Below are 18,291 nucleotides of genomic sequence, written 5' to 3'. Positions count from 1 at the left end.
ATTTATCATTAAAAAAAGATGTTATTCATTATAAATATATATTTGTTCAGATTCCTGGTTACATGTTCAGAATCCTAGGTAGGGACATTACAAATGAAATTGATTTTTGATCCCCACTGCTAGTGTAGTATCAAGAAGTAACTATGATAACAAGTTAGAATACTGTGATAATAGGACCATTTCCCTGCCATTGATTTTTTTTCCCCCACACGTATTTGTTCTCAGAAAGAATGATATTTCCATCTTTGCTTAAATTTTCTAGCATACTATACCTAATGTTAATACTTGGTTAACTCTTGAATACTTGTTTGAGGTAGCATATAGTATTGTCTATGTCAGTGTTTTGGGTTTTATTTATCTTTCTTGATTAATAGAATTGCAGCAGAATTAATAAATATGTTGGCCATGAATATATATAAAATGAACAAATATTCGGGAATTACTTTTTCGGGGAGCCTGCTTGGCTCAGTAAGTTAAGCATCTGCCTTTGGCTCAGGTCATGATCCCAGGGTCCTGGGATTGAGCCCCACATCAGGTTTTTTGCTCAGCGAGGGGCCTGCTTCTCCCTCTGCCCCCTGCTCATGTCTCTCTCTTGCTCTGTCTCAAATAAATAAATAAAATCTTAAAAAAAAAAAAAAAAGAAAGAAAACTACTTTTTCACAGGAAGAAGCGGTTGTGTTTTTTGAACTTGGAAAGGGAGGCTATTTGATTTTTTAGAAATGTTGGGTTGAAACTGGATTTAGAGTTACAGCCAGAGTTTCTGCTCTTGGTTTGTAAGAAACCTCGTGAGCATTACAGGGGTGATGATGGCATTGTCCAAAGAACAAATAATAGTGCAACTGTCCTACACTTTTTTTGATATTTAAAAGTCTCAAATGTCTATGATGGAAACAATGTGTAGGTTGATAGACAAACTACTGGAAGGTTTCCCCTTTTACCTTAGGTATATCTTTGGTCATTGGTTATCTTTATACTTTTACTCTCACATCTTATTTTCCCCTTTTCTTCCTTACAGTAGTTCTTTCTGGATTTCCTTTGGGGCGTTCAAGTTCACATGTTTAGGGAGCCTAACAGTGAATTTGGTACTGTGGTGTGGTAAATATCACTGAGTTCCATTCCAAAAGATTATTCGATGATTCACATATTAAATCTTTGGAGTTGTTAACTGAATAACATCTTGATTGCTTGCATCATGTTAAAATGTACTTGTTGCCATAGTAATTAAACAGTTTAGTGGAATACAAGCAGTAGATCTTAATATGCTTGGAAATTTGGGAAGAGTTATGAAAGGATTGACTTTTGAGGTCAGTTGAAGTTTATCGGATTAAAAACTTGTGAGCTATATGTAAACGTTATATGCTTCTAGTTCTATTACTTAGTATTCTAAGCCTCATCCCAGTACAGCTTTTCTGTATTGATCATGAAGGAGCATGAAAAAGTAGTTTCAGAGTACTTAGCACATTAATACTTTTGAAACTTTTATCTACAGCAGATAAATTTGGAATTATTATTATTTTTTTTAGTTCTTAAAAATAAATCTTTCTGGAAAATTTAAGTGAATGCTACAACTAGGTATAATCCATTACAGAAAAGGAAGGGAATATGAACCTATGAACTAAAGAAAACACAAGTAATTTGTGATTTATTCTACATATTGAATGCAAAAAAACAAAACAAAACTTAAATCCCAACAACCCAGAGATTTTTTTTTTTAAGGGGGAGAATTCCTTTTAGGGTTATGTTAATTGCCTTAGGTCATTTGAAAATATTTTGATATTGGAATCTGATGAGATTCACTTCCCTAATATAGATAATCTTCGGAGTGTTACTTTACATTTATGAAATTTTGAGTACTGGTTAGCTGTAAGATCTGGGACAGATCAACCTGGCTCAACTTCATTTTATTTTTTAATTTTTTAAAAAAAGATTTTATTTAAGGGCGCCTTGGGTGGCTCAGTGGGTTGAGGCCTTCGTCTCAGGTCATGGTCGCAGGGTCCTGGGATCAAGCCCCGTGTCAGGCTCTCTGCTTGGTGGGGAGCCTGCTTTCCCCTCTCTCTCTGCCTCTCTCTGCCTACTTGTGATCTTTGTCTGTCAAATTAATAAATAAAATCTTAAGGAAAAAGATTTTATTTATTTGAGAGAGAGCAGGAGAGAACGCAAGTGGAGTTGGTGGATGGGCGTGCAGAGGGAGAGGGAGAAGTAGACTACCCATTGAGCAGGGGCTCTTTCCCAGGACTCTGGGACCACGACCTGAACTGAAGGCAGACACTTACACAACTGAGCCACCTAGGTGCCCCTCAGCTTCATTTTATGCATAGTTGGAAGAACTGAGGCAAAGGATTATCTTGTGTCCTTTCCTGCTGCGCTATTCTAAGGGTTATAAAATTAAGTGGGTAAATATAGCCCTCTAGTGGTTCTGTTACATGTTTACACATGTTTACACATGGTATATCTAGCATTTCTCTGAAGTTAACTGATTTTGAAAAATTAACTCAAAAATAATCAGGTTTTAGTAATATTACATGACATAAAAGAATATGGGGGGGGGGAAGCTTGTAGGGAGATCTTTTTTTTTTTTTTTTTTTTTTTATATTTATTTGACAGAAAGAGACTTAGCGAGAGAGGAAATACAAGCAAGGGGGAGTGGGAGCGGGAGAAGCAGGCTTCCCGCTGAGCATGGAGCCCTATGTGGAGCTTGATCCTGGGACCCTGGGATCATGACCTGAGCTGAAGGCAGACACTTAACCGAGCCACCCAGGTGTCCCAGGGATATCTTTTTCTAACAATTTTCATGGTAGATTATAACCAGATTCTATAATTACTTTTTGGGTTATTACAAGATGGTTCAGAATATTAGAATTGCCCTGTACTTTACAGGATGAATCCAGATTCTTTGCTGATAGATGCTGTGATTATTATTATCTGATAATTGTGCATAACAAAGCATTGGGTTAATTAAGGTGGGCTGTGAAGTAGATCATATATATGCATGCTATAAAATACAAGTTATTAATAAGTTAGACTTGGGTTTATTGGCCTGGAATTCATGATGTGACTTTAGAGGAAAACAAGTTACAGAATGATTTTATAAATGCATATCTCCCCGTTTTTCCTTAAAAAAGTGGGAGAAACCTCAATACTAGTGTGAATACATATTTGCATAAGCAAAGAAAAACAGAAGATCTACACCAGAAAATATTACCACTTTTAAGAAAGTGAGATTTGGAAAGATGGAAGGAGATCACTTCTCTGTTTGTCTGATTATTCAGATTCTTATGGAAAAATTTGAAAGACTCAGCAGAAATCAGGGCCCTTAATCTGAAAAGTGTTAGGAGACCAAGGTCAATTCTTGATTTCAGATTTCCACCAGCAATCAATTAAGTCAGCTCCTGCTGATTTTGAGTTTGTTTATTGTTTGAATAGGAGGTGTGCACTTGATAATCTCCTTAGCTACAAGTCTGATGCCCCAATTGTTTAAAATGCTGTGCTTAGTATTTCTCTTTATTTTGCTAATAAGCTTTTTCCTTGTCCTAGGAATTAAAATCCTTTCCTCTCCAGCCCAATTAAGTTTGTTAAGGGAGGGCCTCTATGAAAAGGCCCTTCTTTGAGGTCTTTAAGTGGAAATGATTGGTTCTGAAAATTCTTCCTTCAGTAGTTCTTAAAAAATTTCATAATTATTGAAGGCTCATTATGAAGGCTGTCTCAATTTCTTCCCTCCAAAATGCTAAGGAATAATTTAGACAACAGTACAGACTCTAAACAAGAAGATGGCTCAGTCTTTTCACAGACTGAACACAATATTGTTGCAGCTTACTTGATCACAGCAGGTATGAAGGTTTATTCCATTAACTGTTATTTTGTTTTGAATGAGTGAAGGAAAGCAGAGGTTTTCAGCATAAGGTAGAAAAAGCATGGGTTCAGAAGTGTTTCAAGTTCCATATTGTTGGCCACTTACCCTGAGTTGGGGTGCTCATGTGGCAAATAGAATAATAATCGTTGCCTTATTTCTTGGCTGTATAGTAAGAGAATGTAGGTGAAAGGATAGGTGAAGTCATTGTTAATGGTGGTTAATGCCACAAGTTATTTTGAATCTTGATAAACAATGTAACATTAGTGAAGTGGGGCTGAGAAAAGTTTTCTATAAAATGAATACTATGTCATCCATATATTTGTTATTACAATGTCAGGTTTTCATTGGGGAAGAGTGTGTACCATGACAAAAATGTATTTTTGTGTCCTTTACTATTCTAATACTATTCATAGTCTTGTCTTTGGTGGTGGACTCTAGTTAAGATGAAAAGGTCTTGGAAAGAAAATTAAAGTTATAAAAAGAGCAGACTCTACTGTCACTGAGGGCAGAGTTTGAAAGTTCAGCTCATTCCCAGAATATGCTGTATTGGGAAACTCTTGAGCTTTGAATTTCATCTTTTAGTATCTTACCTTTCCAATAGTAAGCAGGTTCCTTCAGCTTTCTGTTCTTACATTTTCTTTTCTGAAAACAGGATAAGAATAAGATAACTGTCAGTATTGTTGAGAAAAGTGAAATTACGTGACCTAAATAACATACAGTAGGTGTTGGGCACATACTTGTTTCTTTCTCCCCATGTGGACACACTCGTTGATGTATAGTGGATTAAGATAAAGGCATGTTTGTTGGGAGAAAGGGATGGGGGAAATGAAATAGAATCTTTTTTATGTATAGGTTGAATTATATAAATTTTATATTGAGGAGTTACTTCATTTCCAACTCTATGCTCATTAATGAGTTTTAAAAGTAACTGTTACATTGGCTTATTGTCATTTTTTGGATTGACTTATATGAAATTCTCAAATATATTCAAAAGTGGAGAGAAAAAGTATCACAAATCCTACTATAACCAGTTTATACTTCATAGTTGCTTAGTTTCCCTATAATTCACAATTACTTCTATGCTAGCAATTGTGGTTCTTCAATTAATTTTTGTAAATTTCAATGATATGCTAACTTGTTCACTTGAATACTTCAAATATTCAGGTGCTGGATAAGTACTGGACAAGTTCTGTTTTCTTTTTGATTTTTGTTGTAACAATATGAAAAAATAATCTGCTAATTAAAGAGAAAATTTTATTACAACTACATAGAAATACTTTGTATGCAAACTTTTGGTTTAGTTTTTTGTAGATGACCAGGAAAGCTTTCTTTTTTGATCTGTTTACAAAAGTAGCATGCAAAGAAAATTTCTTGTTAAGAAATTGTTCTCTCTGGTTCTTAAGCCTGTAGCAGTAACAATGATAGGAATTTTACCACCACTACTACGACGATGATCCTTACTGCCACCATCACCACTGACTACCACTATTAACTGTTATTTGAAAACATACACTGTTCTAAATACTTAAACGTACAGAATAATTCATCCTTACACAGGTCAGTAAGTGAATCAGTTTTATCTTCCCTGTTTATATAGACAAATAGTTTAACTTACCCAGCACACACAGATCTATTAAGGAACTATGCCAGGATTTGAACTTGGGCATTTTGATTCTAGAGCCCTCATGTAATCTCAACGGTCAGTTTTATTAAGGAATACCTTGGGTATGTGTTATTCGCAGTTTTGGTAGATAAACTGAAGGGAGCATATCTAACCTCTTTATGCTCCTGTTGAAAGATTTATTGTTCTCTGGGTCCCCTAGTTTTCTTAGGTCCCCTTTTTAACAAAACCCACTTATATTTCCAAATCAAAACCAAAGCTATGAGAAGAATTTAGTTAAAGCATTTATTTCATTTGTTACTTTTACCAAGAGTTTATTAGATCTGTTGTTTAAAATTCAATTTTCAATTTAATATTTCTCTTAGATTTTAGCTCTTACAAACTTTTACCGACTTGAGCATGCTCCCTTTCTCCAAGTAAGGCTGGGAGGCAAGAGGACATGGTAAATTGATGATCTGAAATACATTCATTATGGATGAATTGTAAATTGATGGGTAAAAGATACTAGGCTGCAGAGGAGGCTGTATACCAGGTAATGAAGAATCACCTAAGTCATAAAGGCAATGAGGAGACCCTGAATGACACTATTCCATTTGCATTTTAGAAATAATGCTGTACTAGTAGCTAAGAGACCACATAGGAAGCCCCTGTGTGATTAAGAAGGATCCCGAGAAGTGAGAAGTGGCAATCAGGAGAGAAGTAGACATATTCAAGAGCCAGAAGTTAGAACTGATGGTTGGATGTGGCAATTGAGGGAGAGGGAAAGGGAGTATCAGTGAAGACAGGTTTTCTGTTTGGGGACTCCTGTGGTTAGATGGTGAAGCTATTCACCAGGAATACATGTGTGGAAGAACAGGTTTGAAGAAGGAAGAGAAAATTCACTTGGTTCAGCGTGAGAGATGTCCAGTGGACATGTGGGCTTGAATTTTGAATTTTATGAGGTCAGTCTGGAAAAGAGCAGCATATAGCCTCGGATATGTATGAAATCACAGATTATGTGGTCAGTGTGAAAAGAAGGGGGTCTAAGAAGCTTGGATGATGCACATATTTAAGAAGGTGGAGATGGAGAAGGAAAGCCAGGTGTGAGTAAGTAGGATCTACCAAGAGATTGTAAGAAAGCCAGAGGCTAAGAGGAAATTAATTTAGACCTATTAAATGATCTGTTACTACCCATTAGAAAATACTTGCCGTTAAGAAACTAGAGCAGAGAGCTTGAGATAGCTGAGAGAAAAAGGCCAAATTGTTCAACTCATACCCCCCATTATATCTAAGACCTTCCCCAAAGTACAGTTACTTCTGGTTGTGTACTTGGTAGGCAACAACTTACCGTATTATGTTTTATCATATTCGAAATCGCCAATTAGTAGTTAGCTTAGAAAGATTCTTCATTATGCTTTTTGGAGTATTTCTTGTATGCCTGCTACAGTACTTGATGCTAAAATCAGAGCCAAAGAGGGGCACCTGGCTGGCTTAGTTGGTAAAGCATGTGATTCTTGATGTCAGGGTTGCGAGTTCTAGCCCTACATTGGATGTAGAGATTACTTAAAAATAAAGTCTTGAGAAAGAATCACCAAATTTGCTATCACTGTGCCTTACTTATGCTCTGTAGGAATGATAGAAATTAAACAATATGAGTTTCAGTTGTGGTCTGTTTATTAAATAAATCTGCTATATGCCACATAGTCATTGAACACAGAAGTCATTAGGAACCTGAAATCTAAATGAGAAGGCTAGGAATACCTAAAAGTTAAATATAGCATCACATAAAATGAATAGTGTATAATATAAGCAAGCGCTTTGGGAATTTAGAGAAGGGAGAATTACTGTAGGTAGGGGAAAGCTCTAGAGCAGAGCTGGGCTTGAATAGAACTTTGAAGGATGTATAGGTACAGGAGCATTTGTATAGGTACAGGAAAAAAGTAGGGTGTTCCAAGTGAGATAGGCTTTACAACAAGCCTTGTGTCTGATAAATAATTAGACTTGGATGGCTTGTTTGGCAAGTGTGGAAATTTGCTTAGAGAAGGTGAAAACAGATTGAGGCAAAACCTGGCTATCAGGTTGGGATATGTGGGCTTTTATCGCACAGCCAACAGGGAGTATTGAACTCTGAGAAGAAACGTGGCTAATTCTCTGTTGTAGCCAGCTTATTCCACCAACAGCACGGAGGGAAAGAATAGGAATCTGGAAGATTAGTGTCACGGGATGCTAAGAGGAAGTTTCGACTGAGGTGCCAAGATGAAGTGGAAGTTCTTCCTCAGCTGGTACTTTTGTGTGTTGGTGCTTGGAAACCTTCCCTCTCACTCCCCAATGGTTAGGACCTAGTATATGACCCACATCTGGCTTACAGGATGTTTATGTACCCCTTGCAGCATGTAGAGGTTGTTAAATGGGTTAACGTGGGTGTCCGGTTCATTCAACAATACACTGCCATTCTGATGATGAAGTTCAGTCATCTGTCAACCTGAGTCCAGCCCATTCTATGACAACATTCTTGAAAACAGTGAGTTTCTGGGTCCCCAAGGCTGAGTCAGATTCCAGACTGTGGAAACTTGACTAGGAAGGTGTCACCTGTGAGGATTCTCAGTGTACCTAAAAGCCCAATTCCCTTTCTGAATAGTCAAACCTTGCAGTGTGCCTTCTCTAGAGGTCTGTGTTTGTGCACACTGAATGAGGTACTCAGGTTTGGATACACTGAGCTTCCAGAAATATTGCAACAGTCATATGATCTTGTACATGGTAGATCCTAGTAAATGGCAATGAGTTGAATGAAAAGGGACATGGAACTGGAGCATGGGTCAGGGCTGGAAAGTGACAGAATTGTTAGGGTAGAATTGATAGATGAGGCTTGAGAAAGGAAACTATAGAGAAGGAAAAGCCTCAGGCCTCAGGAAGGAGGAGGAGGAAGTTAGGCTGCCAAAAGAGATGGTATAGTCATACATGTATCTTAAAAATCAGCGGAGGTGGTATCATGAAAGACGGGAGGAATTTCAAGGGCAGCATGATAAACAGTGAGGACAGTAGAACTGGCCTTCAGTACTCTGTATGCAGTTGGTAGATTCTTCATTTCAATTTAATTATTTCTATTTCACTGAAGGGCTGGGAAGATATTACAACCAATTTTAAGAACAGTTGGAGCTCCTCCAGTAAATGAACTAAAATGGATTTGCTTTGCTTTTGAGGGGGCTTAAATATTTAATTTTGATACTACTTCTAAATATTCAAATTAAACAAAGTGATTTTTTTTTTTTATATGTTCTCAGGTATAATAAGTATTTTCAGCAACCTCATAGTTCTGGGCATCTTCATTAAGTACAAGGAACTTCGGACACCCACAAATGCAATTATCATTAACCTGGCTGTTACTGATATAGGGGTCAGTAGCATTGGATATCCCATGTCAGCAGCTTCAGATCTGTATGGAAGTTGGAAATTTGGATATGCAGGATGCCAGGTATTGGAGATCATTGGAATGAAAGCAAAATAAAATAGTAAAGAGATGTAAATTTAAATGTCTTAAAAAAAGAAATTCCAAGGGTTTCAAACAAATAAGATCACGTAGGATAATAGATAAAGTAGTCCTACAGAAAATAGCTTCAGAAGTGACTGGGAAATACATTACTTAGTAAAAGAGAAATGACATTGGTATCATTCATTATATTTTCAAAATTTCCCTTACCCAAAGGAAAAAAAACAAAAAAATCAGCATTCAGCTAGAGAAGATAAGTAAAAATCCACATATTCAAAAAACTTTTCATTGGAAATAATGAACTATCTAATGACAGTAACATAATATCTAAGTAATGTAATTAAGCTATCAGTTTTGTCCCCCTCTATGGACAGTCCTCCAATGGACTTGCAATTAATTATATTCGTTATTATTTTTACTGACCAGGAAATAATATATTAATATTAATACATTAATACATTAATGTATACAACAATTAATACATTAATATTAATGTATTGATATTAATATATAAATATATTAATTCATGTTAAGAGGGTAGGGAGATAAGGTTTTTGGCCCAAGTTTTTAAAACAGTTTACTATTTTAAGCTATAAAATTACAGAGAATAAAATGAGAGTAATAGAATAATGAATACTGATGTATGTACCACCTGGTTTTGTTAAATCTCAATGTTCTGCAATATATGCCTCAGGTTGTTCAGCTTTTTAAAGATAAACTTGAGGGGCACCTGCGTAGCTCAGGTGGTTAAAGGACCTTCTCTTGGTTTCAGCTTAGGTCATGGTCTCAGGTTCGTGAGATTGAGCCCTGTGTTGGCTCCACGTTCTCAGTGCAGAGTCCAGTTTATAGTTTTAACCGTCCTGCTCATGTGCACGTGTGTGTGCATGTGTGTGTGCACACATGGTGTCTCTCAAATACATAAATAAAATCTTTAAAATAATAAAGATCTAAAATTTGAATAGTACTGTTGAAGGCTGCTGCCTACTATCCCCAGCCTTCCTTCTCTTCCATGAATGTCTGTCTATCTTAGTACATATTTACCTGCACATAAACTATACTGTTAGGATATTTCAAATTCTCTATAAAATAATATGTTGTGTACATGATGCAGTCGTCTTATATGACACCATGTTTTCGAAGTTTATCCATGTTGACAGATGTAGCTGTAAGTCACTCACTTTAACTGCTCTATGATATTCCATTTTATGAATATACCCCAATGTATTTATTTTTCTGTTATTAAGCATTTACTCCATTTGTTTTCAGTCACAAACAAAGCTTCAGTAAGCATTCTTATGTCTCCTACAATGTCTAAGAGTTTAAGACATATTGCTTTAGGAGAAGGATGGTTGGGTTGTAGAGAATATTCAACTTCAGTTTCATCAGATGTGGCCAAATTGCTCTCCAAAATGGGTATGCCAGTTATGAGAACTACTATTTCATATTCTCTCCCATGCTGGGGATTGTCAGATTTTTAATTTTTTGTCATTTGTTGGGTATATAGGGGTACCTTAATAATCTGCACTTCTTTGAATGTGTATTGTGGTTTACATCTTGTATCATAAACATTCAGGTTTCCCCTGTGTGAACAGCCCATTTTTCGTTTGTCTTTTCTTCTTGTTGAATTCTCTATCTTGTGAACACTAGTATTCCATTGGTTATCTGCACTGCGCCTGATTTGTGGTTTATTTTGCACTATGTTTATAGAATATGTTGTATAGAAGTTCTACTTTAAGTCTTAAAATTTTTTTTAAGTTTATTTTAATTAATGAAGACCTAAAACACTTTCCATACATGCCTTTAATAAGTCAGTTACAATATGACAATGGAAAATGTATTCTAAAATTATTAAAATAAAAACCATTCAATGTCCTTAAAATGTACTCTAGCCATGGAATAAAAATGTAAGTATCTCTTGGGAGGGTGTGTAGAATGGTGTATTCTTTCCAACTTTGACTTTTAGATTTATGCTGGGCTGAATATCTTTTTCGGAATGGCAAGTATTGGATTACTCACTGTTGTGGCCATAGATCGATACCTGACCATCTGTAGTCCGGACACAGGTATAACCCTTAGCTTTCTCAGCGAATCATTTCTGGCCTAAGTACTACTGAACACATATGCACTTTAAAATAAAAATGTAATGATTGGGGCACCTGCGTGGCTCAGTCAGTTAAGCATCTGCCTTCAGCTCAAATCATGATCCCAGGGGTGGAGATGGAGCCTGGGATGGAACCCTGCTTGCTTCTCCCTCTCCCGCTCTCCCTGCCTGTGTGCTCGCTCTGAATGCTCCGGCATCTGGCTCCTTGCTTAGTGGGAAGTCAGATTCTCCTTTCTGCCCCTTCCCTGCTCGTGTACACTCTCTCTCGCGCGTGCAAAAATAAAATCTTTAAAAAATAAAATAAAATATAAATGTAATGAGTTGCATTAAGACTGCATAGTCACTCTTGTTTCTCTGATAATCCTTGTTCAAAAGTTTCAATGATTTCCTATGATACTCAGAATAAAATCCAAATTTCACAGCCCAAACTCCAAGGCTCCATGTGGTCTGGCCCCTGGCTATCTTTCCAGCACTGGCTGGCGTCCCCTCACTTTGGGGTACTGGCCTAGGCCTTTCGCATTTCAGGATCTTTGTAAGTGCTGTTTTCCCTGGCCTTGGAGAATGCTTCTTCCTGCTTGTCCTCTGGCTAATCCTTTTTATCATTCAGGTAGCAGTTTAAATGCCTTTTTTTTTTTTTTTAACCCGAATATGAATTCATGTAGAAGGCGCTAAGTGAACTAACGTGCTTTGTAAAGAATCTACCTAATAACTTTGAATAAGTTAAAACAGTTAAAACAAAGTGAAGATATGAATTCCATCATTGGCAAATGATGCTAATATTTCATCTGTTTGTTAATAGGAAGAAGAATGACCACCAACACTTACATCGGCATGATTCTAGGGGCCTGGCTCAATGGTCTCTTTTGGGCTTTGATGCCTATCATAGGGTGGGCTAGCTATGCCCCAGATCCTACTGGGGCTACTTGTACCATAAACTGGCGGAAGAATGATGCGTAAGAGACACATTTTCACTTTAAAATAATCAAATGCTTCTAATGTAGACAGTTTCTCATCATTTCAAATTTAAGCTCAGATCAAATGTTTTCCATACAGAGTGTGGCCGAGTGCTTCCTTGGTAGTGATGGTGTGATTTCAGCATCAGATTACACTTGTTTGCAAGTAAAGGCCATCCAGCTCCCTTGTTCCCTTGCCCTCTACCGTCCTCTCTCTCCTGTGGCAGCCAAGTGCGTATAGACCGCCCTTCCGTGTTGGTATCTCAGGGGTAGAATCTGAAAGGGAAAAACGGAGCATTAGTATCACTAGACAGCGTGTGGTTCTGCTGAAAGCCCAGGCGGACCCCCTACTATCTTTTCAGGATGACCTGGTGATAAAGCTGGAATGACAAGGCAAAGGCACAGTCACCGTAAGGACCGGATTGCTCCTTAGTGATGCTCTTCTGTATTTACCAGGGAGAAGAGGGTAACTTAGTTTGTTAAAGAAAATGAAAGATGACCCAGAATAATGGGTAGAAAATTTCTAACTCTCCAACTAAATCTAAATCTTAAACTTTCTGTAAAGGGTCAATAAGAAAATATTGTAGGCTTTATGGACAAGACTGTCTCTGTTATGATTGTTCAACCCTGCCTGTGAAAGTGGACGTAGACAGTGTGTAGATAAATGTAGTTCCAGTAAAAGGTGATTTATAAAGAAGACAGGCCATAGTTTGTGAACCCCTAATCTAAATGAACCAATTAAATATTCCTCCTACATTACTTAATACAGTGACTGTTGAACAGTGCTACAGTTATTTTTAATAATTGTTCCGTTTCCTTTCCCCTATTCAGCACAATAAACAAGTAGTGATTTGGTGATTCTCTTTTCTTACTTTCAGATCTTTTGTTTCTTTCACGATGACAGTTATTACAGTAAATTTTATTGTGCCCTTGATGGTGATGTTTTACTGCTATTACCATGTCACTCGATCCATTAAATATCGTACTATTAGTAACTGCACTGATTACCTCAACAGAGATTGGTCAGATCAGGTAGATGTAACAAAGGTAAGACATTAAAATCCTTCATTTACTCATATGTGGTCCATATTACAATCCCCTCTCCCCATCACCTGATTCTTACTCTCTGACTCTTCTTATGTTTGTCTCCATATTTCTAAATGATGTGCCTATCTGCCATTTCCGATATTTTTGTTTGCTAATACTCTTGATTTCCTACTATGGATAGGAAATCCCAATCCCAATCTCCACCCCAACCTTTCTCTCTCCTCATCTTGTCAGCATAATGTTAATAATATTTGGTTACATAATTGTACCTTACTGTAACTACCTAAATTTTGTTTATTGCAGATCTCTTTATGGTTCTGTGATTTGTATTTTTTTTTATTTTGTTTTTCTTTTGGGTTTAATCATTTTCTTTCTCTTCCTCCTCTCAGTCCCCTCTTCTGCTCCCTATCCTTCCCACACCCCCATAGTTTTGTTTGCTCACTGTTCTGTGTATGGGTCACTAACTCATCTCTGAACTCCCCACCAGAAGCACCAATCTCCTCTCTGTATTTTCAAATGCATTAGAGACTAATTGACTTTATCCTTCTCTTGGAACCTTCCCTCCTGCTGTGACTCTCCGGCATCTTGCTCTACGCTGGCCCTTCTCTAAGACGACTGCCGGCATCCTCAGATCTCCTTATTGACATCTGAGAATGCCTGTGGCCTCTCTCCTGGGTTGGATCACCTGTTTTCTGGCTTGCATGTCTTCCTTTTTCGGGGGGGTACTCACTCTCATTTGGTGGAGCACATTCTAAAATACATTTCTGAGGAGGTTATAGAGAGGTAAATTTTTAAAGATTTTGTTGTCTGAAACTGTCTTAATTCTATGATCATGTTTGACTGTTTGCCTCACATGGAATTTTAAGTAGAACAATGATTTTCAAAGAATTTTGAAGGCATTGCTCTAGGGTCCACTAGCTTCCAGTGTTGCTCTCGCAAAGGCTGACAGCATTATGGTGACTGACCCTTTGTAGTGTTCTATGTGTTCTCTCTGGAAGCTTGGAGGATCATCTCTGTGTCTCAGATTTTCTGGAAATTTCATGCTGATGTGGTCTTGAGGGGGCTCTTTATTCACCCATGTTCTGGGTACTTAGCGAGTGCTTTCAATATGAAGACTCAAGACTTAAGTCTCCCCCTTCTGGGAGATTTCTTGTATTATTTCTCTGGTGATTTCCTTTCCATGTTTTTTTGTTTCTTTGTTTGTTCTTGTTTTTTTCTGTCCTCTTTTTCTGGAAGATTTTGTTTGTTTGTTTGTTTTCTGTTTATTGTTTTTGTTTTTTTATACTGAATCTCCTGAAAATATCTTCTAATTTTCTTAGATTTTCTCTCTATGTTGTCCCTGTCTTTGACTTTGTTTTTGTTCCTACTTTCTGTAAGATTTCCTCAACCATGTCCAGGTCTGGGATTGGGTGAGAAAAGTGAGGCTCAAGCCTTGGTGCGAAATTTAAACAGCACCAAAAAAACTCAGCAATCCCCCCCAAAAAGTAGTTAATGTAGTATTTTTTAAAAATCAAATTTAATATCACATCAGAGAGGGAGACAAACCATAAGGGACTCTTAACTGTAGGAAATAAACAAACTGAGGGTTGCTGGAGGTGAGGTAGGAACGGGGATGGGTAACCGGGGGATGGGTAACCCGGGGATGGGCATTAAGGAGGGCACATGATATAATGAGCACTGAGTATTATATGCAACTGATGAATCACTAAACTCTACCTCTGAAACTAATACTATATGTTAATTAATTGATTTTAAATAAAAAATTAGTTTAAAAAACCCCAGATTGAACAAAATAGAAAATTTTGAAGACAGGGTCTGACCCTGTACTTAACATAACTCACCTCATTACCCTAATACTAACTAACCCCATCATTCAGCCTTTCAATTGCATTTTTAAAATTATCCCCTTTTTTAGGGTAAAGGATAAAAATGGTTATTATAGATTAAAAGAGTTAATTTCACATCCTCTACTCCTTTCTAGTTGCCTCATCTTGTTTTATGGATGTATATCTTCTTTCTGTGATAGTATTATGTACATATTTACATTTTCCTTCTGTTCATCACACATTTCTTATTTCCCCTGAATTTCTGCACCACTTTTTTTGTATCTTAAAAAAAAACAACTTATTATTGAAGTATAGTTGACACACAATGTTATACCAGTTTCAGGTGTACAACATAGTGATTCAATTGCAGTAACTGTAGTTACCATCTGTCACCATGCAATGTTATTACAATATTATTGATTATATTCCCTATGCTGTGTACTTTTCATCCCTATGACTTATTTATTTTATACCTGGAAGTTTGTACCACTTAACCCCCTTCCTCAATTTTGCCCATCCTCCTATATTCCTCTCCTCTGGTAACCTCCAGTTCTCTGTATTTTTGAGTCTATTTTCATTTTCTGTCTGTTCATTTGTTTTGTTTCTTAGACTCCACATATAAATGAAATCATATGGTATTAATCTTTCTCTTTCTGACTTATTTCACTTAGCATAATACTCTCTAGGTTCATTCATATTGTTAAAAATGGCAAGATTTCATTTTTTTCCAGATTGAATTTACAAAGCTAGAAAGTTATTTTTTTCAGATTAGCAGATAAAGACAGTGAGGGGGAAGCAGCACAATGCCGGCGGTCCATAGCACAATTACTAGATATGGGTCAGGAGTGCATTTTAATCTGCCTGTCATCAAAGCCAGCTTTTGTATTCTTCTCTAGCACACTAAAAGAAAGAAGACATACTTTACATTGTTTAACATTCTATCCATTTAACAAGCTCTTGCTATCATAGAGGACTCAAGGCACAGCAGCAAAGTACAACGAGGTTTGGAAAAATTCAGATTTTCCTCTATGTCATCAACAACATAAACTTATTCAAACTCCTATTTAGATAATTATTCATGCTATTTTAAATATAGTAGCTACTTCAATATTTTAGATATCGGGTTTGCCAAATATTGATTTATTTTACAGATGTCTGTGGTAATGATACTCATGTTTCTGGTGGCATGGTCCCCTTATTCCATCGTGTGTTTATGGGCTTCTTTTGGTGACCCAAAGAAGATTCCTCCCTCAATGGCCATCATAGCTCCGCTGTTTGCAAAATCTTCTACATTCTACAATCCCTGTATTTACGTGGTTGCTAACAAAAAGTAAGTAATGTTTACGATGCTTTTAAATTTAAAAAAAAAAAATGGATATAGAAAGACTGTTAAAAAGATTTTGGGGGAGGTAAGTGACAGAAACGCCTTTAAACTAGTGTAAAAATTTGGCTCATGCAACTGGAGAAGCATCTAGGCCTTTAAATGCCTTGAGCTCCAGTTCTGGGACAGCCTCTTCCCATATGAAGGGGAGAGGATTATAGCAACCCAAGACCCAAGTTCTACCAGCTATGTCTCCCCAAATTCAGATGGCTTTCCGGCAGAAAAGCTGCTGGAAGGTTGTTGGTGGGCTCTGCTTAGTTCTCATGGTTATCCCCTCCCCAGTACATGGAATTGCTTTTCCAAAGAAAAGAGTGGTTTTATTATCAGAAAGTGGACAAAGTGAGGAAGGCAAAGTTGGGCTCCACAAGTGGGTGGTATAGTTGCATATTTATTAGAAGATACTCAAATGCAAGAGAAAAACGCCACGCTAAAATAAAAGGGCTTCAGGAGTGGGTAGTTATTCAGGATAATAAAGAATCCTGAACTTAGCAAAGATTTCTGGCTCCTCAGTGAAGCCTAGATTATTTTACTTCCTGTTACTGCTAAAAGATGGGATAACCAATTTATTGTCCTTAAATATTGGATCAAAAAAATCTCAGTAGAGGCCAGGCAATCTCGTCCTGAAATGCAAACGTTTGTACTTAGGCACATTTTTTTGGAGAACAGCTTTAGCTACAGGGACACAGAGAAACATAAAAACTTTTAAGACCAAACAGATCACATAAGAAGCATAAACAACATATTTTAAATTCAGAGTCCATTGGTAGTTCTTTTGGAAAGATTAGTCGTTCTTAAGCTCCCCTTAATTTCACCTGGCCTTTGCTCAGAAGAACAAACGTGAAATATACATCCTTAGTTCAAGGGAATTTTAACTGACATTTAAAGTGTCATCTTAATACATACTGATTTTTATTAAGTGTCTTCAATGTTCATAATCAATGGGGCAAAACTGGTCTTTAGCTGTACCGTATACTTCATATATTCATGAATGTTCTTGACAGATGTTAAAATTGGAGGCAAAAATGTATTTTGAGATCTCAGTTAGCAGTAGTGGCATCTTAGCCATGTTCGAAAATGCTTTAAAAGTTCCAAGTCATTATAGGATCATGCCAGATTTCCCCTTTCTTACTGTAGATTTCGGAAGGCAATGTTCGCCATGTTCAAATGTCAGACTCACCAAGCAACGCCCATGATGAGTATTTTACCAATGGATGTATCTCAAAATCCACTGGCTTCTGGAAGAAACTGAAGTAAAAGAAAAAGTACACAGTGTCAAAATATTTTATTTACCTTATTCCCCAGTCGTTTAGTTTTATTTTAAATATGATCCTGTTTAGATCAGATGCAAACATAGATTATTTTCTTATTAGACCCTAAATTCCCCAAGTTTAGCTCCTCATTCTTCTGTTTATGGGATGGCTATTGTAGTGATTGTTTATTTTCTTCATGTACATTTACTGTTCATCTTCTTTGATGACTCTAGGCATGTGAGATTAAGGCCCATTCCCTTTCTCCCAATCATGGGATTCATTATACTGTATCAGTGACTTGCTAACTTGTCTAGGCTCTCCATTAGATTAGAAGTAGCCACTATTTTAATGTTAAAATAAATTAATAATAACGATAATAATAATAATAATAGTCTTCAATAAGTAAATTACTGAAATGAGTTGTTGGATGTTCCTAGGTAGATGGAAAAATATTTAAGCATTTCACACTTCTAAAATTGTAATACAATTATTAATTTCTACTATTTAACAAAAATATTAAACACTGCTGCTTCTAAATCACATTAGCTGATGCACATATATACCTTACATAGCAATGTAATATCTGCATATTATTATGTAATCTGCATTTTTAATTTACATTTTTCTGTGTTTGCCACTAGGATTAATTTAATCATGGGGGGTTTATATTTGTTCTCCTTTTTCCTATTTTGTTTGTCTGGAATTTATTTTATTGCAGCAAGAACACAACATGGCTCTGTCCTCTTAACCAGTTTTTAAGTGTACAATACAGTATTGGTAACTATGTGTACAGCAG

General features: G+C 36.7%; 1 protein-coding gene across 1 annotated transcript; it reads left to right on the top strand.

Annotated features, from left to right (window-relative positions):
• Positions 1-2,187: 2,187 nt before the first annotated feature.
• Positions 2,188-17,607, top strand: RRH (retinal pigment epithelium-derived rhodopsin homolog). The gene is made up of 7 exons (XM_082728174.1): positions 2,188-3,827; positions 8,732-8,922; positions 10,901-11,000; positions 11,838-11,991; positions 12,870-13,038; positions 16,016-16,194; positions 17,380-17,607. Exons 1-7 carry the CDS (start codon positions 3,722-3,724, stop codon positions 17,492-17,494), a joined length of 1,014 nt encoding a protein of 337 aa, XP_082584300.1. The 5' UTR covers positions 2,188-3,721; the 3' UTR covers positions 17,495-17,607.
• Positions 17,608-18,291: the final 684 nt, after the last annotated feature.

The sequence above is a fragment of the Mustela nivalis genome, assembly GCF_964662115.1.
Source record: "Mustela nivalis genome assembly, chromosome: 4".
NCBI lineage: Eukaryota > Metazoa > Chordata > Mammalia > Carnivora > Mustelidae > Mustela > Mustela nivalis.
Note: the sequence above shows the minus strand (reverse complement) of the source record. Positions and strands in the feature narration are given on the sequence as shown.

Bases quoted from the DNA above. Each gene is read 5' to 3' on its own strand.
- RRH (XM_082728174.1), top strand. From the start codon at position 3,722: ATGCTAAGGAATAATTTAGACAACAGTACAGACTCTAAACAAGAAGAT. The intron at 8,923-10,900 runs GTATTGGAGATC...TTTGACTTTTAG, and splicing joins TTGGATATGCAGGATGCCAG to ATTTATGCTGGGCTGAATAT. The intron at 11,992-12,869 runs GTAAGAGACACA...TCTTACTTTCAG, and splicing joins AACTGGCGGAAGAATGATGC to ATCTTTTGTTTCTTTCACGA.